Source organism: Alternaria novae-zelandiae (genome assembly GCF_023758075.1).
Source record: "Alternaria novae-zelandiae strain BMP 2774 chromosome Unknown scaffold_9, whole genome shotgun sequence".
NCBI lineage: Eukaryota > Fungi > Ascomycota > Dothideomycetes > Pleosporales > Pleosporaceae > Alternaria > Alternaria novae-zelandiae.
Genome location: NW_026056969.1, coordinates 46,288 through 70,837, shown reverse-complemented (window position 1 = coordinate 70,837; position 24,550 = coordinate 46,288). Strand labels below are relative to the sequence as shown.

Genomic DNA, 24,550 nt, shown 5'->3' with positions numbered 1-24,550 from the left:
AGAGTCGCTACGGGAACATCTAAAGTGAATGAGGAACAGTCACCTTAGGCACCGATAGCGCACAGACAATACAGACAAGCGAAATGAGCGCTCTCCTCCCAGACCAAGTACTTCGCATCGCTGCTCGGCTTATCCACTCTATGACATAGCTCTACCGACATAACTGCAATCAACTTCTATCGCGCTTCAACGCTTCAAAATGGAACATCCTCCAGAACCCAATGATTATACGTCAATGTCGCTGCAGCAAAACAATAGCAATAAGGCAGTGATCTTACCAAATGGGCTCTTGGACTTATCTCACATGCCCGAACATATCGCCGCAATGTCAGTATTCCTCTTCTTTCCGTTTGGTTACATTACTGACGCCAATAGTGCTACGCGCAATACGACAACCTCTCGCCTTTTACAACTCCCTGGCGAACTCCGGAATCAGATATGGGAGGTAAGACCTGGATACACACAATCTGTCTGTGATATTCTCTGACATCGCCTCTCATCTCCACAGTACACGTTAAGCAATCCCTACATCGCCCTGCACTTGCGCGCCAACTCCTCGCCCGAATTTCCTGGATCACATGGATGGGCATACACCTACGCGGACCCCAAGGAACGAACAAGCTACATGTCACTCAAATCAGCGCTACACCTCAACGAGACCTGCCGCCAGATCTACAACGAGACAGCTACCTTAGCGTACCAACTCAACACCTTTGTACTAAAGGGCTCAATGTTGAATCCCGAAGCGTATATGTTTCGCACATCCGCACAAATTCTTGCAGTTCGAACAATTCAACTACGCGATTATGAGATGGATGCTTTATTAAGTGCCCTTTCAGGCGGCAAAGGGACTTGGTTCAGTGGGCTCCTTGGCTTAAAGCGACTCGAGGTCGTGCGGACATACGTGCGCGGGATAGTGGAGCAACGGGTGAGAGAACTGGACTGGCGACTCCGGATGGAACGAACCATTTGCGAGTATAGAGGAAGCTATGATCTCGATATAGTATGGCTGTTAAGAGGAGGGTAAGCGCCATGGAGGGCTGTCTGGAAGATCGGACTATCTAAACTGGCCTTTGAGTACTCGAAGGTTCAACACTTGGAATTGACGTTTTTAAAGCTCGCACATCGCACATCATCAGTCTAACCAGAAAGTCTTTGAAAACCCAACGTCAAGAATCGATGAGGGGTATAAAAGCGAGACTCGCTCTCCCCAGACATCTATGCACTGCTTTCAATGGAGGTATATAAACTGCCACTTCTCCACCTTGTCTTACTTCTTACTCAGCACCTTCCTCCAGCATTTTTCCAAAATGACGTTGTCAACGAGTTATGCGAGTTTCCTGTCTTCCTTCTCCTCATATTTCCAAACCGGCCAATATATCATTACATGTGATTGTGTCACCAAAATCGTACCGCTTATCTTTCCATGCAAATCCCTCCTTCTAAGCCTCTCGAAAAGAAAGAGTTGACTCAATACAAAACATGCCGCGTCTCGCTCAAAACTCGAGGCTAAAAAATATCCAAAGAAGCGACGATGACTGATGATGGAGATGTTGACGAATGGGAGCAAAAAACGCAACATGAAAAGCCTGCGAGAATACGACATGTCTCCGTCCGCATAGAAAGAGACGTATATAAATATCTGTAGTCTGCCACCTCTGCCTTCCTTCTATCATACCAAACTTGTACACGATTCTTCAAAACGACGTCAAGGACGTGCTATTTCCGCGTCTATCCTTTTCCAAAAACACCAATTACCAATTGATGCGCCTGTCGTCTCCCCGCTTCTCTAGCCACGGAATAAGAAACCTCATGTACCGATTTTAAACACATACGGCGGCATTCAAAAAGTGCTGAAGCAGCAGAACATGGAAAGATTGTGCTTCCTCGTTCAAAACATGTCGGTTCCTCGTGATGAGTGCGCCCTCCGGACGACTCTGGACGCATATAAAGCCGCCTCTTCCTTTCCTACCTTCTTTCTTCCTACACACAACACTTGCTTCGTTCCTCACCAAAACTTGAAAGAGATAAGCATATGGTCCTCCTCTTTCCTCCGCCTTCTCCCATATTAATATACATGAGTTATTCATGTGTTCAATCTTACTTCCAAAAACTCCCAGCGGACAGATCATGTCTGACCAGGCAAGATACTGAAGCTTTGTACTCTGAAAGTGGTTCCTCTACATGGCATGTCGTTCCCCACTCGCAACTGCTCTTTGAAGAGCTACTCTCAAAATAGAAAAGCCAGAACCGTCATGTGGAGAGGATGTAAAGCTGTCTGAAAGAATGGATCCGCAAATCGATGTGCTGTCACTCTCCTCGCCTCAGCTATAAAATCTGCGCTTGTTGCTCTTCCTTCTTCTCTTATCCGCACATTCCAAAGCCATTCTACAAAAATGGCGTTCTGTTCTCAACATGGCTGTGGGCTCGCGGTGTGTTCCAAAAGACATGCAGATGTTTCTGATGTGTTCAAATGGCACAGCGGATGAGGAAATGTCTTCGTGTGAGGAGAGCATGTTGGAACTGGTCATGTTCTTACGACAGAGCCAGCGGGGAGCGCATGGTACCAAAACGAGTCAGGGATGCTCTCATGTTTTGATCGAGAGGCGGTCGCTGTTGAGCTTGGAATGAAGTGTGATGATGATGATCGTCATCGTAGTGAGCTTCGATATGAAACGACTTCCGTAACATCGCATGTTCATTGCATTCAAGACATTGATAGAGGAGAATGGCATTTCCTCGACCAGAAAGAGGTGTTCTACTCCCTGCATATCCAACCAGTCAATGTTCACAAACACAGCACAGGCTCGTTCAGCCCCTCAACCCACCACCTTCCCATCACCATCTATTTCCCCATACCCTTAAGATAAGCCTCCCATCCGTCCTCCAACAGCGCCTTATCCTTGCGCATAACCTCTTTCTCATTCCCCTCCATCCAAACCCTCAACCTCTCGCGGATCGTCTTATCCTCCGCACCAAGGATGCGCACAGCAAGTAGCGCAGCATTAGTCGAGTTATTAATACCAACAGTAGCAACAGGCTCGCCACGCGGCATCTGAGTCATACTGACAAGACTGTCCCAGCCATCCATCACACTCGCCTTGACAGGGAGACCAATAACGGGAAGTGTGGTCCACGACGCACACATACCGGGGAGATGCGCTGCACCACCCGCAGCGCCAATGATGACTTTTAGTGATGTCTGAGAGGCGGTCTTGGAGAACTCGCGGAGCCAGTCGGGGGTGCGGTGGGCGCTGGTGATGCGCGTGGTGAAGGGTATTTGCAGCTTAGTCAGGATCTCTAGGCCGGCGCGGAGAACGGGGAGATCGGAGTCTGAGCCCATGATTACGGCGACGAGAGGCTCTTCTTTGGAGGTTTCTGAGCTGCGCGATTCGACGGTCTTGCCCTTTTGGGCGTCCACAAAGTCGACGAGCGGCTGGATCTCACGTTCGGCGGCTGCGAGGGTGGGGGCTGTGATGGTGATGTGGCCCATCTTGCGGCCGGGACGCGCATCACCTTTACCGTAGAGGTGGATTGATGCGTTTGGTGACTCAAGAGCCCTCTTCGCGACTTGGACGTGGGAGTCTGGCGTCTTGCCGCCAAGGATGTTCAGCATAATGGAGGGTTCGCGGAGGCGGAGGCTAGACTGGGAGATGGGTAGGTCGAGGATGGCTCGAAGATGCGCATCGTATTGTGAGATAGGGCAGGCTTCGATGGTGTAATGTCCCGAGTTGTGCGGACGAGGCGCGATCTCGTTGATGAGTAGGCTGTCGTCCTTGAGCAGGAACATCTCAACACCGAAGACACCCTTGCCTTCGAAAGCACCGATAGCCTTCTTGGCGAGCTCCTGCGCCCGTTGTGAGGTCTCCTCTGCTACGTTCCTGGGCGGCGCGTATGTAAGCTTGCAGATGCTGTCCTCATGCACAGTCTCGACAGTGGGGAATGTGAGCACGCCGTCCTTTGTCTTGACGACCATGACTGCAAGCTCCATCCTGAAGTCCGCCCATCGCTCTGCATACAACGGCCTCTTCCCTAAGGCCTCAAATGCTGCATCAACGTCCGCCTCCGTCTTCACCACAAAGTTGCCCTTGCCGTCGTACGCCTCTGTCTTGCTTTTGAGCATGAACGGATAGCCATATGACGAGCCTACTTCCTTCAGTCCCGCAACACCCTTTCCTTCGAGATCGATACTATCTGCGACATCCACTCCATGCTCTTTCAGGTATTGCTTTTGGGCGTATTTGTCTTTGATGGTCCGTAGTGTTTTCCAGCTGGGTTCAACAACGACCTGCCCCGCTACCTCTTCCAGCATATGGGTATCGACATGTTCGATCTCGACAGTGACGACGTCGGATGATTCTGCGAGTTTCTTTACAGCGGCTGCATCCTTGAAAGATCCCTCGATATGGCCGTCGTGCGCTGATATCTGCTTTGCTGGTGATGCCCCTACGTCCAGGACATTGACTTGAACGTTCAATCGGTTGGCAGCCTCGATCAGCATACGGCCCAGTTGGCCGCCGCCAAGCACTCCTACTTTTCGACTGTCGACCATTTTGCCAGAGTTGTTGTCAATGTCAAGTCATTCAAGTGAGGCAGTGACTAGTCGGGGTATTACGTCGGGTGGTTTAGATTGGCTAGTGCTGGTTGGCTGAATGTGGGGGAGCCGCAGAAAATTTAGCACGCGAAAAACTTCGTCGTTCAACATCGCTATACAGTATTACCTGTTGCGGGCAAATTATCCTGCATGTGAAACTCACGAATGCTCATACTGACAATTGAATAGTGACGACATGCACGTTCATAGAAGATAGTTGTTCATGATTTAACCATGAGCTCGGGAGAGCCCATGTGTATGCTTTCATTTCATGTTGAGCATTGAGTATCTTTTTGCAGGCTTTCGAAGAGCCTTTGCCAGTCATGAAGCGCGCCTCGTAAGAATTCCCATGACCATGACCACGCCAACCCAGAGAAACCAAGAGTGCTGTAAGCACACGCTTAAACCTTGAAACCACGCGACCTTCTGCGTCCACGGGCACGCTCGAACTTGCGGCCCTTGCTCTCGACGTAAGGCTTCTTGTGGGAGTGGGGACCGAAGCCGAAATGCTTGAAGGCCTCACGGGCGTTCTTGGGTCCACGGAGGAGGAGGGTGTTGGATCCAGTGGGGAAGCGGGTAGCGACCTCGTCGATGGTGAGGCACTCACCACCGGCCTTCTCGATGCGGGCGCGGGCAGAGGCGGTGAAGCGGAGAGCCGCAACGGAGAGCTTGGGGACCTCAAGCATGCGGTTGTCGTCAGTGACGGTGCCGACCTGACGGAATGTTAGTCATTGATCTTCACTTCGGGAATCGCTTGACGTACAACGACGACGGTCTTGCCGGCGTGCTCCTTGGCGGAGTGCTTGTTGGCGGCGTTCGCAACGATCTTGGAAACGGAGACCGGCTGTGCTGTGTTAGCTACGTTGTTCTCCTGTGCTTGCGATCGGTCGTCTTACGGGGCGGTTGGTCTTCGACATCATGAGGCGTCGCAGAACGGTCTTGTTGAAGTTGGCATCGGTACGGCCTGTCCGCTGTTAGCACAAACAATGTGCGCATTCGTCAGGTGAAGTGCTTACGAGCCAGGAACTTGTAAAGGCGCACCAACAGCCTGACGTAGGGGTTGGTGGACTTAGGGACCTCTGTATACTCGTCAATCTCTCTCCTTCGAAGGCTTCATGTTGCGTCTAAAAGACAGCTGTCGCCAGCGCATTGCTGCGCCGACTCGACGGGGGATCACATACTGCGGTGCCCGTCTCGAACATGGTGGCGGTCGAGGTCGATTCCCATCTTGACTGATTTTGAGCGTGTTGTGCTGTGGGTTAGTAACGACTGAGGGAAGAAGCTGAAGTTCGCGATTCGAATTTGGCAGGAAAGGGCAGCTTGGCGTGGTGTGGCCCGTGCGAAGCGAGCACTTCAGAACTCCGCTCGGCAGGAGCGGCCGCGCATGCATCAGGGCGCAACAACAGAGAACATCACCATCGATGAGTGTTACCCACGTCTATGAGCGTATTCTACATATGATCTCAATATAGTAGTCATCTGCTTAATTGTTGCTCGCCCATGTAATCCGTCTTCAAATACATCATAAGTGCAGTAGAAGAAATGCATCGGATGCTCCACGGCATTACCAATTATATAGCTACAAGTATATACTTTCGCTCGCAGTTCTGTGAATGCCTGCAAGATCTATGTGCCAAAAACGTGTTACTTAATCATTTCCTGTCATTGCTCCCTGACATGCGATTGACACCAGTCGCGTACCGAACCACAAAAAGCATCAAAGAAGGCTCCGTCGGCATGAAAGCTCCTGCTCGTCTATGCGTATAAACACCGGTCACCGTACACTCCAAGCCCGCTCCAAGCTACAGATAAAACGACAAGGGGGAAGGGAAATCGAGGTAGACCAGCGTACTGCAAGTAGGCCCACTCCCAGCTAGAAAATGGCCAAGACCGATTTTAGAAGGAACCAGTTCTTCATACAGCCTTGTCGCCAATGAGCTTGCCGATGCCGTTGTAGACCTGGTTGGTCGAGTCGGGGGCGTAGCGGGGTCCGAGAGAGCCAAGGACGAGGAACATGCCAATGATGACGGCGGCGAAGACCATCAACTTGCGAAGGACGGGGCGGGTGTGACCAAACTCTTGCCACTTCATGCTGCCCTGGCCGAGGTACTCCTTCAGCTTCTCTCCGCCGAGCTTGTAGTAGACGAGACCGCCAAGCGCGATGGCGTAACCGAAAGCCTGGAGAGGAGAGACGGGGTCCTTGAAAAGGAACATGGACGCAAAGACGAGGAGGATGTCCTTGAGTACACCGGAGAGGGTAAGGACGAGCGAGGAGGTCTTGCCAATCTGTGGATGTGTCAGTGAATGTTTGTGGAGGGTGTAGAAGGAACGTACCAGGAAAACGACGGAGACGTTGAGCAAGAAAGCGACGGATGCGTTGGCCAGCAGAGTGGTCAGACCAACGCGGTCGATGTCAGCCATAGACATCTTGGGGAGCTCGGTGAACATGAGAATGACACCGTTGATGAAGGCGCAAGCAGGGGCGTAGTAGTAGAGGGAGACGAGCGGGTCCATCTTGAAGTCGGCACCGCTGAGAAGGCGCTGAACCATGACCAGACGGACAGCCTCGAAGACGATACCAGCAGCCTGGAAGAGGAAACCGACCATGACGAACTTGATCTCTCCCAACGAGGCAATGACTACACCGATGACGATGAAGGAGACGTTTCCGAGAGTCTTAAGGTTGACAGGCGCAACTCCGAGACTCCAGGTGGTGATGAGGACAGCGACGGGCATAGTAGCCTGCTGAGGTCAGTAGCTGCTACAGGTCCAAATTCGTGGAGAACATACCTTCAGCATCTGGATGAAGGCCACACTCAGGTACAGATATGCCTGGTTACCGCAGATCAAGCTCATACTGAAGAAGATACCGATGGGGACGATGGCTCGCAGGTATACGCGTCCGGTCATGGGCACCTTTTTCCGGGAGTCGAGGACGGTGGTGAAGCGGGCGAGGATCTGGGTCATGACGGTCGCGAAAACCAAATGCCATGTTGTGAGGAAGATGGGGTAGTCTGCCGGTGTGTTAGAATGCGGAGGTGCGGCGGAGCAGAGTAAACGTACGGAACTTGGCTGTGTCTAAGATGTACTTGTTGAAGACAATTGTGCTGGAACTGAGCGAGATCCATGTTGCAATGTATACTGCAGGATGGAAAGATGGCGCCTCGGGGGCTGGCTTCTGCGCATCTGGGTTGACGGTCGGCAGCACAGGCAGGGCTGTGTCGCGCGAGGCCTCGACCGAGGATCTCATCTTCTCGTCGGACATATTTGCGGGTGGTGGCTAACGAGGGACGGTAAAGGTGTTGAGTGAAGGTCAAAGGAGGTGGTTGCGGCGCTGGGAATGCAAGTTGCAAGGTTGCAGTAGCAGTGGGCTAGCGCTGCTGACTGATGGCGGGTGTTGCGCGTCAAGGGACAAGCGTGGCACAAGCAACACGAAGCAGCTGTAACAGCGCTGGAGCAATGAGGAGATAAAGAGCGACGAGAAGTGTTGAGAGCACTTGTACAGTAAATGTGACGGTACTAATACCTCGACTGCGCTAGGGAAGGGGAGGGGCGGAGCGGGAATCAGCCAGACGACTTCTAGAGCCGGTGCACAGGGGGGGTTCTGGTTTAGGCGTGCTATCACTGGGCAACGGCCGACTATGTACTAGAGCTGATATGAGGCCAGATGAAGATTTGCCAGGAGCCGCGCGGGATTTTGCAAGTGCTCGATGAGGTGAAACTGATCGCCCGTGGAGCCCTGAGTGGACGCGCAATCGACCACAGCGGCGAGGACTCCCATCAATGGCGCCGAAATTTTGAGCCGCCTCTTGCACTTGCTTGTGTAGGTGTGTACGCGTACTGGCACCCTGCAGAGAGGCGCCGAAGACACCGGTCCCACATATATGTAGAAAAGTGACAGCTTCATGCACATCGCGCACTCTCGCTGCTGCCACGCGCAGCGGTTTACATTGCAGGAGCTGTGCCGCGTCGCTGGAGCGCAGGGTGAGGCGCACCGTTAGGGGTATGCAGAGTACTTCGCACACAGGCGTCGTTGCACCGTGGCACTAGCACGACACCAAGTCGATGCGTCGTTGATCTGAGGCTGTAGTCCCCCAGAGATAGAGTCGGTCAAGCTTCACCATGTGCTGCAGCCCGCCAGATTGAGGCTCCACCCGCGGGAACGTGCAGAGGCCATGGTGACACACGCAACTCGAGGCCACGGGCGATGAACATGTTGCACGCTCGAGTGGTGAAGCAGACGGCCGGCACCAATCAAGGCGCCCACGAGCAGCTGTGTCGACCCCGACCGCCGGTCCCCATGGCGGCCTGCCCCTTTTCTCGCCGTTGCAGCGCGGCCGTCTGAAGCCCCCAAGCTCTCCCCAGCCGACTCCTTCGGCGGCTGGCCCTCTGTTACCCTGGACCCACTTAACGCAGCATCGCCTTGGCGTCCTTAGTTTATCGCCAGCTATATTCCTCACCACGCCCCAAACGTCTGGCCTCTGCTCCACACCCTCTCTATAACTACAAGTGCTGCTCGCCCGCAGAGTACATGCTCAACTACGCCCGCCAGACTTTGAAGCGCGTTCCGAGTTTCCAGGAAATACTACAGGGCAAGATGGGATCCGCCAAGGAAGAAATGTATGTTCACCGCCTGCCCACCCACCTTGCATCCTGCTGAGCACGAGCTGACAATGCCATAGTTCGGTCGACGTGCTCGTTATCGGTGCTGGCCCGACCGGTCTGGGAGCAGCAAAGCGCCTCCACCAGATTGTATGCTCAACACAGAGTCCAAGTGGCGGGGCACATGCTAACAACAACAGGATGGCCCCTCATGGATGATTGTCGACTCCAATGAGACGCCTGGTGGTCTGGCTTCGACCGACGTCACTCCAGAGGGCTTCGTGAGTCTCCCCACTGCCAATTGACTGCCCGCCTCTGACATCCTCCCAGCTGTACGACGTTGGTGGCCATGTCATCTTCTCCCACTACAAGTACTTCGACGACTGCATCGACGAGGCCCTCCCCAACGATGACGACTGGTTCACCCACGAGCGTGTGTCGTACGTCCGCTGCAAGCGCAACTGGGTCCCCTACCCATTCCAGAACAACCTGTCCATCTTGGACAAGGACGACCAGGCCAAGTGTGTCGACGGCTTGATTGACGCCGCACTCGAGGCCCGCGTGGCCAACACCAAGCCCAAGGACTTTGATGAGTGGATCATGCGCCAGATGGGTGTCGGCATCGCTGACCTCTTCATGCGACCATACAACTTCAAGGTCTGGGCTGTGCCCACCACCAAGATGCAGTGCCAATGGCTCGGAGAGCGTGTCGCCGCCCCCAACGTCAAGGGTGTCATCAACAACATCATCCACAACAAGACCGCAGGAAACTGGGGCCCCAACGCCACCTTCCGCTTCCCCGCGCGAGACGGTACCGGTGGTATCTGGAAGGCTGTTGCAAAGACACTGCCAGACTCCAAGACAAGATACGGTGACCACGGCAAGGTCAACAAGGTTGATGCCGACGGCCACAAGGTACACCTGAACGACGGCACAGTTGTCAACTACAAGAAGCTCGTCAACACCATGGCTGTCGATCAGCTCGTCGAGTTCATGGGCGACAAGGAGCTCATCGACCTCAGCAAGGGTCTCTTCTACTCCACCACCCACGTCATTGGCGTTGGTCTCCGCGGCGAGCGACCAGAGCGCATTGGCGACAAGTGCTGGTTGTACTTCCCCGAGGATGACTGCCCATTCTACCGCGCCACCATCTTCTCCAACTACTCGCCATACAACCAGCCCCAGAAGGACGTCAAGCTCGCCACTCAGCAGATGGCAGATGGCTCCAAGCCCAGCTCCACTGAGCCCAAGGAGGGCCCATACTGGTCCATCATGTTGGAGGTCTCCGAGTCCAGCATGAAGCCCGTCGATGAGAAGAACATGCTCAAGGACTGCATTCAGGGTCTCATCAACACCGAGATGATCAAGTCGGATGACGAGATCGTCTCCACCTACCACCGCCGCTTCGACCATGGATACCCCACCCCCTCCCTCGAGCGTGAGGGTGTTCTCACCAAGCTTCTCCCTGCCCTCCAGGCCAAGGACATCCTGTCTCGTGGCCGCTTCGGCTCATGGCGCTACGAGGTCGGTAACCAGGACCACTCGTTCATGTTGGGTGTAGAGGCCGTCGACCACGTTGTCAACGGTGCTGTCGAGCTTACCCTCAACCACCCCGACTTCGTCAACGGCCGCAAGAACGAGGAGCGTCGTCTCAAGGACGGTGCCCAGATCTTCAGCCAGAGCCCCTTGGCTCTGAGGAACAAGGGTGTTGAGTAAGCGCAGACACATGAAATGTTCGATATGTGTAGTTTCGGGAATGTTTATGGGATACCACGTTTGTTATGAGAAGGGATGGGAAGACATGGAGTCGGCGCATTTGTGCGGAGACTCTAGGTAGATAGTTGCATACAGTTTGCATCTTGAGAAGGTGTTGAGCAAAAATTATACATTTAGACTTGCACTCCAACACATGTTGTCTTTCCACTCCGTGCATCAACTTTTGTCATCGCTTCTCTGAACGCTTTCCTGGCGCATCACCTACATTTCCACGAGACAATACCCCTCGATACCACCAAACATTCGCATTCGCTTCCCGATCGATCGATCCCAACAACAACCCACCTCACTCTACATGACTAGCCCTAATCAAACCACGGACATTTACACCGTCACATCGTCATCTCATTTTCCCGCGCACCAAGGTTGCGCGAGTCGGCAGCAATTACATTCGTACACACCAACAAGCGTGAAAGTGGGTAACGACCCCCACCCCAAGTGTACAACGGGCCGATTAGGTACGGCATGCCAACCGAAAGTAATCTGCCCTCGTTACACCACAGCCGCTGCGGTGGAGTACAGTACATGCAATGCTTGGAAGAAGACGCGTACAACATTCGATAACTACGGTTGTACTACGGAGACGATCCGGGATCAAGAGGTAAATGGAGGGATAGATAGGAATGCGTGACGAGGTGTGAAGATTTTTCTTTAACCGCGGGCAGGTAGGTAGAGAGTACAGTGGTGGGTATGGGGTAGGTGGAGCGAGGAGGTAGGTGCATGGGGAAGGTGTTTGTAACGTGGCATTCTTGGTGATGTGTGTCTGCGGGTTGCAAGTCGGTGTATTTGGTGGGGTTGTAATGTGCACATACGTTGCGTATATTGGGTGTTGTATTGATCACGTGGTTTTCTTCTGTCGATACACCTGCATACTCAGTCCGACTCAATCAAGCCTTACTTGCCCTGAACTTCCTCAATACCTCCCTCTCTTCGTCATTCCGTGCTACACTCTCTTCATCACCAACTGGCAGGCGCTGATGTTTCCACTGCTTGCCTCCAGCGCCGTAATCGGCACTGACCTGCGCATCACCTACAATGACCCATTTGTAAATCGTCAAGCCTTCTAGTCCAACAGGTCCTCTAGAATGGATTTTGTTGGTTGAGATGCCGACTTCGGTACCGAAACCGTATCGCTGGCCATCCGCCATGCGTGTGCTGGTGTTCCAGTAAACGGAGGATGAGTCGACGGCTGCGAGGAATGTCTTCGCTGTAGTCTCCGAGGTGGTGAGTATGGCGTCGGTGTGGTGGGAGCCGTGAGCGTTGATGTGGTTGATGGCTTCGTCAACGTTGGTTACTGTCTTGATGGCGAGGATGTAGTCTAGGAACTCGGTGTCATAGTCTTCTGGGCCGGCTTCTTGGAGAAGCGTGGCCGAGTGTGGGTCTAGTTTGCCTTTGAGGGCGAGGAGCGAGGTGTGATCGCAGCGGAGAGATACTCCCTTTTGTAAGAGTGCTTCTGCGACGGTGGGAAGAGTGGTGCTCAGCGCTGCTTCTTCAACGATGAGTTGCTCGAGGGCGTTGCAGCCAGCTGGGTAACTCGTCTTTGCGTCCAGGACTATCTTGGTGGCCTTTTCGGCGGGGTAGTCTGCGCAGAGGTAGGTTGAACATATTCCATCTGCATGGCCGAGGACGGGGATGGTGGTCGTGTCCTTCACATAGCGGACCAGCTTGTTCCCGCCGCGAGGAATGCAGAGATCGATATATGTATCCTGCTTCAGCAAGTCGGCGATGACATCGTGTGTCTGGACTAGTTGCAGGCAGTCTGATGGGACCGCTGTTGACGTAAGAGCCTTGGAAATGATGGATGCAATGGCCGCGAAGCTGTTGCTGGACTCTCGGCCACCTTTGAGGATAGCTGCGTTTCCAGACTTGATAGCGAGCGCGGATATGTTCGCGATGACTTCAGGTCTAGCTTCGAAGATGATGAGAAGAACGCCAATAGGACATGTTATCCTTGAGAGGACCAAGTCATCATCCAGTAGGGTCTTCGCGGTGGTCTTGTTGATAGGATCCTCCAACTCCTTCACGTCCAGTATCCCCTGCAGCATATCCTCATACTTCCCCGGCTTCCCCAGATCCAGTCTTTTGACCAAACTTGCACTTAGCGTGCCTCCCGCTGCGGCCTTGTTCGCAGCTTCCAGGTCCCGCGCATTGGCCGCTAGAACCTCCTCTTTTCCAGTTGCTAGTGCAGCATGGATAGCAGTCAGTGCGGCATTCCGCTCCTCGGTAGACAAGACAGCAAGTTTCCGGGATCCGAGTCTAGCCGCCTGGGCGACCTCGAGCGGCGTGGCGTTGGTGAGAGACATTGTCACTTGGGTTACTTCGTGAGGTGGTGAGACCTCGTAACGTCGATAAATTCTTGATGGACGTGTGACTCAGATTCGCCTAGAAAGGGACAAAGTCTTCCACGGTGTTCTCGGAAGGATCGTATGCAGGGTCTTGTGCCGCTGCAGGTGCTATTGGAGACTAGAAGCGGATCGTATGCGGAGTGCGCGTTGTGTCTAAAGATAGGTGCAGGATCTGGTGTTGCGGGGTCTGGATGCTGGATGCGTTGCGCCACTTTTCGACGCCACACCCGAGTTGAGGTCTGGGATACCGCCATGTCACCTACACCGTGTTTTGCACTTTGCGCAATACCTGTGCATTGTGTAAACTACCACGGACTCTGTTGAGGAGAAGAAATTCGATTGCGTCATATTCGAGATGCATCCCTGCCTGGGCGCGGTGTTGGCAGCTGCGCTCGGCTGAGGCAGGGGTCTTGGTGTGGCTGGGAAACATCGTCTACCAGCCTCCCGGCGTCGCTCAGCCAACCTCGCCCAATTCCACCGAATCCTGTATCGCGACAAGCCCTGGCCCGCTCTGCTAGCCCGCGCGACACCTCATCATGTAGGTCATTGCTCAGAGATGGCTGGTACACTACATATGCTGGCCGGCAGCTGTGTCTGTCACCATTACACACCTCTACCACTGCCTCTCAAGTGCTGAGCGGGTACCCAACCAAACTTCTCTCTTCACCACGATACTCACACGTGTTACTCGCTAGTACTCGTTTGATATCACAGCACATCTTGGACATCACATCGCATCCCGTCGCTGTACCACAACCACCGGCGCATCCCGTCGGCAACGCTCGCTACCTGCCATATCCGCCGTCACATCGCACTCAAGATGCGCACCACCATGCGAGCACTCACTGCTCTGGCTTCTGTCGCCCTCATCGCCCCTGTCGCCGCTCAGACATGGTCCAACTGCAACCCCACACTACGAAGCGACTGTCCCCCAGATTCGGCCCTCGGAAGAACCGTCAACATCGACTTCTCGTCTGAATCTGAGAGTTTCACACCCCAAGGCAACCCCACATACGGTGACGATGGCGTTTCATTCACCATAAGACAGTCCGGCGATGCACCTCAGCTTACTTCGCTGTGGTACATCATGTTCGGAAAGGTGGACATTGAGGTTCAAGCCGCACCCGGCGCGGGTATCGTCAGCAGTTTCGTACTGCAATCCGACACTTTGGACGAAATCGACTGGGAGTGGCTCGGAGCAGACCCCGACGAGGTTCAGAGCAACTACTTCGGCAAGGGACAAACTACAGACTACAACCGTGGTGCTTTCCACGACGATCCGGGCAGCCAGTCAGGCTTCAAGAAGTACACCATCGAGTGGACACCAGAACAGATCGTATGGCAGATTAACGACGTGACTGTCCGCACTCTCGAGCCTGCCAACGCCAACAACCAGTACCCCCAGACCCCCATGCAGATCAAGTTCGGTGCATGGAGCGGTGGTGACTCCGCCAACCCTGCAGGTACCATCTCTTGGGCCCGTGGACCTACCGACTACTCTCAAGGCCCCTTCAGCATGAAGGTCAAGTCTCTCATGGTTCAGGACTACTCCACCGGTACTCAATACGTCTATGGCGATCAATCTGGCACCTCGGGATCTATCAAGTCTGTTGGAGGTACCGTCTTCTCTGGCGGTAACGCTCCCATCGCAGACGCACCTGCCATCACTGCGACTGCCACCGGACAGCCTCTGCCTTTCACTCCTCACCAGACCTCCGACTACACACGTCCCAGCGTCTACCCCTGGATCCCCGACCCGTCGGCGACTCCCACTGCGCAGCCTACGTTTGCGAACTACCCCGGGCTCCCGAGCGGGTGGACCGTTTCGGATTCCGGAAAGGTTGTTCCACCCAGCTCAGCCACTGTCAGTAAGCCTTTTTCGAGCCCCTGTCTACTTTAACGACGAAATACTAACAACTGCTTGTAGATGTTCCCTCAAGGTTCCTATACCTCATCGCCGCAAGCTTTGCCTACGGGTTCATCCGACAATGGGCCTAAGACAGTCACCGGATACGACGATCGCGGCTTCACCACTATCCGTACGATATACCCTGCCACAACACCAGCGCCGACTGCCAACGGCCTAGAGAACAATACTGCTAAGGACGCCGTCCCTGCTGCGCCTGCACAAGGCGCGTCGTGGAAGCTCATGGTCTCCTCCATACTTCCATGGGCCATCGTCCTCATTCACATCCCCGGATGTGTCGGCCTCTAGGCGGGCTGGACCAACTTATGGGATACGATGGTCTTCGGTCCAGCGTTCTACACCGTAGCCGTTGGCATCGTCGCGATGAGTGCATGTGTCAGGAAATGTTTTACGAAAGGATATGTCGGTTTCAAAGTCTCGATCAAGTTATGGGCTGCACCTTGGCCTGCTGCAACTTGGAAGTTGAGCTACCAGAACAAGGGCTCTAAAGGAAGCAGGAGGGAGTATATAGGTTTTTGGCACTGGCTTCGGCTATTATTTGGATATTGAATTGCATAGCGTTGGGTTGGGTTAGTTGTTGTATAACATCAGCATGGCATCGCATGGCTTGGAGTTTAGATACGGGCTAAGGCTCTTTTGAACGTTAGACTAATGACGACTATGTCGTAATGTAATGAATACTATATCACTACATCACAAAATGCTCCATCACAGTAATCATGCCCTTGAAGTCACATTCGCAAAAGGTTGCTTCACAAGTCCGACCCGGGGCAGCGAACCCTATGGTATCCATCACAGCATGCGATCCAACTTTGGGAGAACATCTACGTCTTCACACCAACGACTATCACTAGCGGCCCTCGTGATCAGGTATCTGCCTATAAATACCTCTCACTGCACTTTCTTCTTTTCTACCTCATCATTTTCAACGTTTATCGACAAAAACCAAATTCGACGTGCGTCAGTTCCATGTTTTGCTGTCCTCCCTGAGCGGATCACCAAAAGGCTCCGAGTCTGGAATGATGTCTTCAAGCCGTCCGCAACTCTGGGTCATCAGTCCAAAACTACCATTGTCGGTCTCATGTGTTGCTCCAGACCGTTCGCAACCGATCTTACCAAAATTTAGGGAAATTTGGGAAGGGATATTGACTTGCATCATGAGCTTTTCGGAGAAATGGAATTTCGCGATCTGCACTCTTCATGCGCTCGGTTTTGACGCATGCGCTAGTGAGTCGAAGGACCTCTCTTCTTCGAAGTATAAAGATGGCCTTACCTTCATCTTTCCTGCTTCTCCTCAACACTTTCAAATTCATTCCTCCATCCAAAACGACGTGAACGAGTTGTATGATCGGCTCTGCTCTCCGCCTCGAACACAAAGTTTCCCACATGTATGTCTCTTCCTGCCGTTTTTTTTTTCCTTGCTTCTCATCCAAAAGCCAGGTTGGTCAACGCGATGAGCTACCCTCAGATCGGAGACAGCAAATACGATGGAACAAACATATGCCCAAAAAGATACTGGGAATCCCGCAATGAGCTACGCGAACCTACAAAAAAACACAAAGTCCATCTTATGACTTGTTCTTGGCCTCGACACACTCGTTAGCACCCACTGCGACTGTGCGACTACGTATAAAAGCTCCCAGTTCGTCCGCTCCTTCACTCCTGAAGCCACGCGCTCGTACCATTTAGACCAAAACGAGAAAGCATTCCGCAAATGGCTGGCGCTGTCGTCGGCTCCGAAACCCACGAATGACTTTGCCATGTCTCCTCCTACCGCTTTCATGTCTCCCTTCTCGTATTAAAACTAATACGAATGTCTCTATGTTTCGTTCAAAAGCTAAAAACTCGGTCGTACTAGAAATAGCAAGCATCTTCTCAAATACACATGTATCGAATTGTTCGAGTTTTAGAAGGGCATACCACAGCGGCCCGAACTTTGCAGCACAGCTTTCCCATCGGACATACGCGTATGTACATCCTGGAAGTATTTATAACATCTTCTCGCTTCCTTGCACTCTCCCTCATCACTCAATCCCCCATACTCCTTTGTCAAAAATATGGTGCTGGAGACATCGATGACTGCTGGCATTCTGACTCCAAAAACCGGGTTGTGGCGTTTTCATATGCTCTTTCCATCCGTCGAAGCGCCTACATGAAGCCTATCACAGTCTCTCTTTGTACATCCATCTCCCAAATCTCGGTCTGTGTAGATTGTCTGTGTAGATCTTGAATCAACCGCGAAATTGGATTGGGACTGGAACCATGTCTTTGGCCGGTTTGCTTCCCCGAAGCGTCCAGACAGCGGCTATGGATCATTCTACGTCGTCCTTTTTCTTGTACTGGCAACATAGGCTACGCTAGCATGGCCACATATAAATACATCTCTTCGACTCTCAGTCTTAGTTTTGCCCAGCCTCCAGACTGACAATTCCAAAAACAACCAAAATTCAAGATATGTTGTCTGCGATTGCAATCATTCAAACATAAAGCCACAGGAGCCATGTTGGGTGTTGTGCGCCTGTTGTTCAACCTTCTACAAACTATCGTTATGAGGGACCAGTCAAAACCGAATTACAAGACGACATGTCTTTTTTGGGGTTGATGTTTTCATATCCAAAATTCGTTGATCGTGGATAAACCAGCGTGAATGCATCCGAACGAAGCTAGACATGCGCGAGATTATGCATGCTGTCGTTCACTGCGGATCGTATTGTCAATGTCTTTAGCCCGAAGATACTATGTCACACGGTATCATTGTTAATTGCCTCGACATATGAATTTCCCTGCAGTCAGCTGCCTTCTTGTTCTCAATCTGAAAGTTGAATTTACCAAAAGCTGGGAAGATTACGAATATGAGCCCAGCCGGGTGAGTCAGTCCATGCCAACCCTCTTCTTTCTCCAAAAAATCTACCAAAGACCGCTCATGATCGTTTCTCTCGCAACTCACCAATTCTATGCGTACATCCGAATCAAACTGTGACTGTGAAGGATGAGGTACACCCAGGATTCAGGGATCAATTGTATCGGCAATCTGAGAGGATGTGAAGACCAGAAACGCCGAAATGGACTTTTTTGTTTTTGGAAAATGCTAGTATACAGAAAGAAGAAGACCACCTCCAACCTGTTCATGCAGCAAATCCCAATACCATGTCATTACTCTCCCATCCCATCCCAAAGAGGAAGAAAAGGAAGCGCAAAATCAAGATCTCGGCCATGCATATCACGAACTGAAATTATTCCACCATGTACAAACCCGACTCCACCCAGAAGAGTAAACACATCTCCGTTTTGACTTCGACGTATCTCTCGGGCATCATATCTTGAATCTTCTTGAATCCACGTCTAACCACCACGGCCGCCGTAGGGCTGGTGCCTGAAACCACCGCCACCGCGGTGACCTCCACCACGGTAGTTCGCACCCCTAACACCGGCGTTCTTGGGGCCTGTCGGAGCGTTGATAGGAGCCTGACCACCACCAGCAGGGGGCTGGCTAGAGCCCTGGCGAGAGCGGTTGTTCCTAAAGCCGCCGCGGCCGCCACCGGGACCGGAAGGAATGTTCGGCTGAGGCGCGTCCTCGTACATGCCGTCCCAGCTCTGAGGGCCGCCCTGGGGGTTACCGAAGCCGGCGGGGCCGGAGAGTTGCTGCTGGCGGCGAGCCTGTTGTTGTTCGTATTTCTGCTGTTCGAAAGCGAGTTGATCTTGAGCGGTGTAAGCTGGGCGTGCACCGGCACTCTGGCCACCTTGAGGATTCATCATACCCGGACCACCTTGACCTCCTGGGCCTCCTCCACCTTGCATCTGTGCCATTTGCATCTGCTGCATTTGCTGCATCTGCATCGGGTTCATACCACCTGGGCCACCCATCATTTGAGGGTTCGGGGAGCCGTTGCCGCGGTTCATACCTTGGTTCATCATCTGCTGTTGCATCTGCTGCATTTGCATCGGGTTCATGCCGCCCATGGCAGCCATGGGGTTGCCGGGCATACCACCACCGGCTTGCTGCTGAGCGAGAGTTTGCTGCATGGACTGAAAGTACTGTTGCATTCGCTGCCAATACTGAGCCATCATGGCAGGAGACATGGCGCTGTTGCCGCCTTGACCTTGCATGTTTCCGCCGCCGTTGTCGTAGTTGTTGCCGCCACCTTGGTTACCGTTACCGCCGTCGTTGAACTTGTTGAACTTGTTATTGCGACCGAACTTCTTGTTGCCATCGCCGCCATCGTCGTCGCGCATGTTGCCACGGGGCTGAGCGCGCTTGACCTCAATCTGCTTGCCGAGAATCTGGAGAGGTCCGCGTAGGGTGGCATCTACGGCTGCGTCGCCGTCGAAGGTAACGAAACCGAAACCACGGGGTCGACCGGTCTCCTTGTCCATCATGAGTGTGGCATCGACAACGCGACCGAATTGCTTGAAGAAGTTGGTGAAGTCTTCTTCGGTTGCTTCTTGGCTCACACCGCCGACGAAAATCTTGCTGGTGCGTTCCTGCTCCTCTCGTGGGATAGCACGCTTGGGGTCAATCTGCATGGTGTTAGCTTGTAGCTTGCCGTTGATGGGAGTAGACATACAATTTTACCATCGAGGTAATGCTCCTTGACCATGACGATGTTCACACACTTGGGGTCCTTGAATGTAAGGAAGCCGAATCCTCTCGAGCGTCCGGTAGCAGCATCGCGCATTACGGTGCATTCGCTGACTTCGCCAAATTGTGAGAAGTAACCTTTGAGTGAATCTGTTGTGGGGATTTAGTAAGTCCCTACGTTTGAGCGCATTGTTGTGTAGTAAGACTGGGGTATGCCTTGCTCTACTAACGTGTCATCACGTACCTTCTGTTGTCTCCCAGTTCAGACCGCCAATGAACATTTTACTATGGTTGAAGTTAGCAAGATGTTGCTCCATATCATCAACTCCAGGAAGAGCAGGCGAGATTGATGAGGCGCATCATAGAGCATCCGTAGGTATATAGTTGGGTGGCCTTTGACGTGAAGGCTGGCGTTGGCCGTCATCATGATGCTGTCGAAACCATATTGGTAAGACTAAAGATGCAGAAAGTCGCAAGTACAGCATCCTCGAATACAGTCCACCGTATCTCCAGTCGTCATCCTTGGCGAGATATAGCAGGACACAATCTCAGTAGATGAGTGATTGGTGTAGGCTGGCGTCGCAGTCTTTGTCGAGTTGATCGCACTGCACCGCTGATTGTTGTTCGCCAGCGGGGCTATCGAAAGTGATTTCGCAATTTGCAGTGTCGAAAAGTTCGTGTTCCATAGCTTGTCGTGGTTGATTGATGACCGACGGGAACATGTATGTTGGTATCGTGAGGTTCCCTTGCCGCTCGCGAGGAAGACCGCAGCCGCTGACGAATGGCTAAGCGACACCAACTCCTGCGCCGCATCCGACCCTGGACGTGTCGACTTCGTGGCGTACACCAATCATATCGACCAAGAACGCACTCCACGTACTCATGTCCAAGTTTCGAGGTGCAAAAGTAGCCCTTGCAAAGGCACAGTTTGATTCGGATGAAACGTCTGTGTTCTGCTATGAATTCGAGTGTGGAAGTCTCAGACTATCTCACGACTCGGTAGCTATCCTCTGCTTGCGTTGCTGGTACGCGCTATCAAGTACCTAGGTATATATCGACATGAGGCGCTGCCAAAGTTCGGGCAAGCCGCGATAGTCCCTGCGTGAGGCGCGTTGATGGTTGCTCTGAGTATCGCTGAGCGGTTGACTTGTGTCTTCCAGCTTCTTCTAACAACCAACACTGGTGGCCCATTCCGCCCTGCATCGAACGCCTCGCCAATGGGCGATATGGACCACAATCTTTCGCAAGGTGTCTAGCTCCTCGACCTTCATCCCAGACTCTGCGCCAATCATGACCCCAGGTGCTTTTGAATGTAAGACACACACCGTGTCCAAAGCTTGTCCCTTGATTGTACATGCAAAGTGTCATACGAGAGCGGTTATCGCTCGTGGTGTCTGATGCTCCAGCAGAATGTCTTATGCGGTCGTTGATGACTTTGGTCCTGGTAACAATATGTCCTCGGCGGATGCCCTTACATGGGAAATATGTGCTCTTTTACCTTGTGATGCGCCTCTGATAGATGGGAATCATGTTAGACATTGCACGACTTACCCGTCTTCTTTCACGTTGATTGGTCCATAGTTGTCATCGTCCATGGGCGCATTGTCGTACGACTGCTCGCCGCCAGCGTTGTAACCGGATTGGTCCATGTGCGAGTCGCCGTCTGCCGCGCCTTGGGCTGGCCAAGAGGGCGCGCTATCTTGACCGTTGTTTTGTGCGGTATCCTGAGGAGGCGCGCTTACGGGCTCGGCTGGAGTAGGCTCAGGTTCGGTCTTGGGGGCTGGTGCGGGTGCGGCAGCTGCGGGCTTCTGTGCGGGCTCATCATCGTAGCTGGTGGACCGTTAGTAAGTGTCGCATTACACGCGCGAAGCTACGTCGCGCTGGAGATACTGACAGATCGTCGAAGATGTCATCCTCGTAGTTCTCGTCGGCCATGGTGTAGTCTTGAAGAAGAGCTTCCTAGAAGGTATATCGGAAACGAGGGAGGAGCAAGCGCGCAAAAGTAGAGTCGCGATTAGTGGGGCGGGACTGTCGGGTTATTTAGAAGGAAGGGAGGTGATAGAAGGAAGAGCCTGTCGTCGGAGTGAGGAGATGAGAGCAGAGCAATGGGCAGGCGCGCTAGCATCGGGCTTGGCGTGGCAGGCGCGACGGACACATGCACGAGCCCTACGACATACCCAGTACAGCCATGTTGTATAGAATAGCTGTACTATTGATGGTGCGGTGATTCAAGAACAGGCTGTTATCTTGGGGATATCCAGAGTTCTTCAATACGGCACAAAACCTACAGGCTCCTTCGTACTTTCCGGGTCGAGCGATTTGGAGCTCAGGTTCGCAGCGGGGCCGCCTCAAGGCACGGAACAAGCATTCACATATTCCAACATGGCGTCGAAGAAACAGCAGCAGGTTTGTCCACTCAGTTGTACGCGCAATCTGTGTGTTTGCTAACAAGTTGCCAGGAAATGGTCCAGGTCGGTGTGTGCCCATCCAAGTCACAGAGAGTGTCATAGTATCCGGGGTAGCTAACATATCGCTTCCCTGCATACAGACCGATCCTCGTACGTTGCACACTGCAGTCGCATACCCGTTATGATTGCTGATATTCCATGCGCAGCTCTGGCTCTCCATTCTGGCGAACGACGTCCAATTCCGCTTCCTCGCCGCCGCCGAACAAGAAGGTCATCGGCGCATCCTATTCCCATGCCGACATACTCAACTTCAGCTCTTTGTACGTTGCTTTGTATGCTATCAATGGCCTGTAGCTGATAGTCACAGGAGCGTTTCCGGTTCCAACTCACGACCTCGAACCCCGCCATCGGCAACCCACAGTCGCGAGTCAAGCGCTGCACCGAGCCGGTCTAGCAAGACCATATCGCCCCGTCCTGCGCGAGCCACGTACAGCTACTTCCTCAATGACACACATCAAGACTGGAACGAGGGGGATGAAGACGATGCCGACAACATGTTTGAGGATGACGAAGATGAGTTTGGGCTCCCGAGCATCGCAAACATGCGGAGGAAGGGCCGGCGGAAACAGCCATCCAAGACGAAGGAAACCGCCGGGCACGTCAGCGGGGAAAGTCTGGGCTCAACGGCGTGGCGTGGTATAGACAGTGGTGATATTGCAGAGGAGCGAGGCATACCCAACTACCCGACCGCAAAGAAGATTGAAGGGAAGATCTTACGGCCGCAGTACCAGGAAATTCTTCGAGATCCCGCAAACTCTCTGCATCTCATTTCGCATCCTAGTCTACCTCCGAACGCCTCAGCGAAGCAGGTCGAAGAGCACTCCGCGCGCACAACAAGGATCAACAAGTTCAAGAGAATACTGCAGGCGAGCACCATATCGCTATCCGACCTTCGCGACTCAGCCTGGTCAGGAGTCCCGTCTGAAGTACGCGCAATGACATGGCAAATCTTGTTGGGCTACTTGCCAACTAGCAGCGAGCGGAGGGTTGCGACACTCGAGCGCAAACGGAAAGAGTATCTGGAGGGAGTGCGACAGGCCTTTGAACGAGGCACATCTGGTAGTGCTAGCGCCGTAGCATCTGGAATGGCAGGTGGCGCTGGCTATCCTTCAACAAACCGTGGACGAGGACGTGGCTTGGACGAAGCTATATGGCATCAGATCAGCATTGACGTGCCTCGGACGAACCCCCATCTCGAGCTCTACAGCTACGAAGCGACGCAACGGTCTCTCGAGCGAATACTATACGTGTGGGCGATACGGCACCCTGCGTCAGGATATGTCCAGGGCATCAATGACTTGGTGACCCCATTTTGGCAGGTCTTCTTGGGCGCCTATATTTCAGATCCGGATATTGAATTTGGCATGGATCCTGGACAGTTACCAAAGCAAGTTTTGGACGCCGTCGAGGCGGACTCCTTTTGGTGCCTTACCAAACTCCTTGATGGGATCCAGGACAATTACATTGCGCATCAACCAGGGATCCAAAGACAAGTGGCTAGTCTTAGAGATCTCACAACGCGCATCGATGATCAACTGGCGAAGCATCTCCAAAATGAGGGTGTAGAGTTTATACAGTTCAGCTTCCGATGGATGAACTGTCTTCTGATGCGCGAGATATCTGTAAAGAATACGATACGGATGTGGGATACATACCTGGTAAGCTACGTAGCCACATTCTTAAGTGCATCACTAACATTGTCTAGGCCGAAGAGGATGGGTTTTCGTCATTCCACCTCTACGTATGCGCTGCGTTCCTCGTAAAGTGGTCCGATCAGCTACGAAAGATGGACTTTCAAGAGGTCATGATGTTTCTGCAATCATTGCCAACGCGTCAGTGGACCGAAAAGGACATTGAACTATTGTTAAGTGAAGCCTTCATTTGGCAAAGCCTATTCAAAGGCAGTGGCGCGCATTTGAAGAACACAGGCTCAAGAGGAAGTGGCGTAGGGATGGGACCCGACTTCTGAATCAATTGCTGCAGCACAGTAGGTATTGCAATACCAAAGCACGTACGCAGCGCCTACACGAGTTGTCGTCTAACGAGGTGAATCAAGGAGAGTGAACTCCTGACTAAAGACAGCAATCAAGCTCGCGCTTCAACGTATTGGCAAGAATGCTCTTTCCGTTGTCCGAGTCGCGGTCGTCACTTCCACCTCGTCAGTTACCGAGCAGAAGTTACCCCGCCCTTTACCCCACCATACGTCACATAGCTTCAGCAGTGTATCCACATGGTGTTCAAAAGACCGACAAGTATTTC

The 24,550-nt window shown here is 52.9% G+C and overlaps 8 protein-coding genes across 8 annotated transcripts; 3 read left to right on the top strand and 5 right to left on the bottom strand.

Annotated features, from left to right (window-relative positions):
- Positions 1–2,845: 2,845 nt before the first annotated feature.
- J4E88_004916 (uncharacterized protein) lies at positions 2,846–4,552 on the bottom strand (the record flags this gene model as incomplete). The annotated part of the gene is made up of 1 exon (XM_049398559.1): positions 2,846–4,552. One exon carries the CDS (start codon positions 4,550–4,552, stop codon positions 2,846–2,848), a length of 1,707 nt encoding a protein of 568 aa, XP_049255239.1.
- Positions 4,553–4,995: 443 nt separating this feature from the next.
- Positions 4,996–5,796, bottom strand: J4E88_004915 (uncharacterized protein; the record flags this gene model as incomplete). The annotated part of the gene is made up of 5 exons (XM_049398558.1): positions 4,996–5,307; positions 5,358–5,438; positions 5,491–5,558; positions 5,611–5,662; positions 5,776–5,796. 5 exons carry the CDS (start codon positions 5,794–5,796, stop codon positions 4,996–4,998), a joined length of 534 nt encoding a protein of 177 aa, XP_049255238.1.
- A 712-nt stretch (positions 5,797–6,508) lies between these two features.
- Positions 6,509–7,859, bottom strand: J4E88_004914 (uncharacterized protein; the record flags this gene model as incomplete). Its single annotated transcript, XM_049398557.1, has 4 exons — positions 6,509–6,880; positions 6,929–7,336; positions 7,385–7,608; positions 7,658–7,859. 4 exons carry the CDS (start codon positions 7,857–7,859, stop codon positions 6,509–6,511), a joined length of 1,206 nt encoding a protein of 401 aa, XP_049255237.1.
- Positions 7,860–9,125: 1,266 nt separating this feature from the next.
- Positions 9,126–10,912, top strand: J4E88_004913 (uncharacterized protein; the record flags this gene model as incomplete). The annotated part of the gene is made up of 4 exons (XM_049398556.1): positions 9,126–9,214; positions 9,277–9,346; positions 9,397–9,477; positions 9,527–10,912. The coding sequence occupies 4 exons, from the start codon at positions 9,126–9,128 to the stop codon at positions 10,910–10,912; spliced, it is 1,626 nt and encodes a 541-aa protein (XP_049255236.1).
- Positions 10,913–11,859: 947 nt separating this feature from the next.
- J4E88_004912 (uncharacterized protein) lies at positions 11,860–13,275 on the bottom strand (the record flags this gene model as incomplete). The annotated part of the gene is made up of 1 exon (XM_049398555.1): positions 11,860–13,275. One exon carries the CDS (start codon positions 13,273–13,275, stop codon positions 11,860–11,862), a length of 1,416 nt encoding a protein of 471 aa, XP_049255235.1.
- An 862-nt stretch (positions 13,276–14,137) lies between these two features.
- Positions 14,138–15,532, top strand: J4E88_004911 (uncharacterized protein; the record flags this gene model as incomplete). The annotated part of the gene is made up of 2 exons (XM_049398554.1): positions 14,138–15,181; positions 15,245–15,532. The coding sequence occupies 2 exons, from the start codon at positions 14,138–14,140 to the stop codon at positions 15,530–15,532; spliced, it is 1,332 nt and encodes a 443-aa protein (XP_049255234.1).
- A 3,054-nt stretch (positions 15,533–18,586) lies between these two features.
- J4E88_004910 (uncharacterized protein) lies at positions 18,587–21,758 on the bottom strand (the record flags this gene model as incomplete). The annotated part of the gene is made up of 5 exons (XM_049398553.1): positions 18,587–19,762; positions 19,810–19,973; positions 20,068–20,108; positions 21,375–21,653; positions 21,718–21,758. The coding sequence occupies 5 exons, from the start codon at positions 21,756–21,758 to the stop codon at positions 18,587–18,589; spliced, it is 1,701 nt and encodes a 566-aa protein (XP_049255233.1).
- Positions 21,759–22,429: 671 nt separating this feature from the next.
- Positions 22,430–24,260, top strand: J4E88_004909 (uncharacterized protein; the record flags this gene model as incomplete). The annotated part of the gene is made up of 3 exons (XM_049398552.1): positions 22,430–22,551; positions 22,599–23,949; positions 23,997–24,260. 3 exons carry the CDS (start codon positions 22,430–22,432, stop codon positions 24,258–24,260), a joined length of 1,737 nt encoding a protein of 578 aa, XP_049255232.1.
- Between the last annotated feature and the right edge of the window lie 290 nt (positions 24,261–24,550).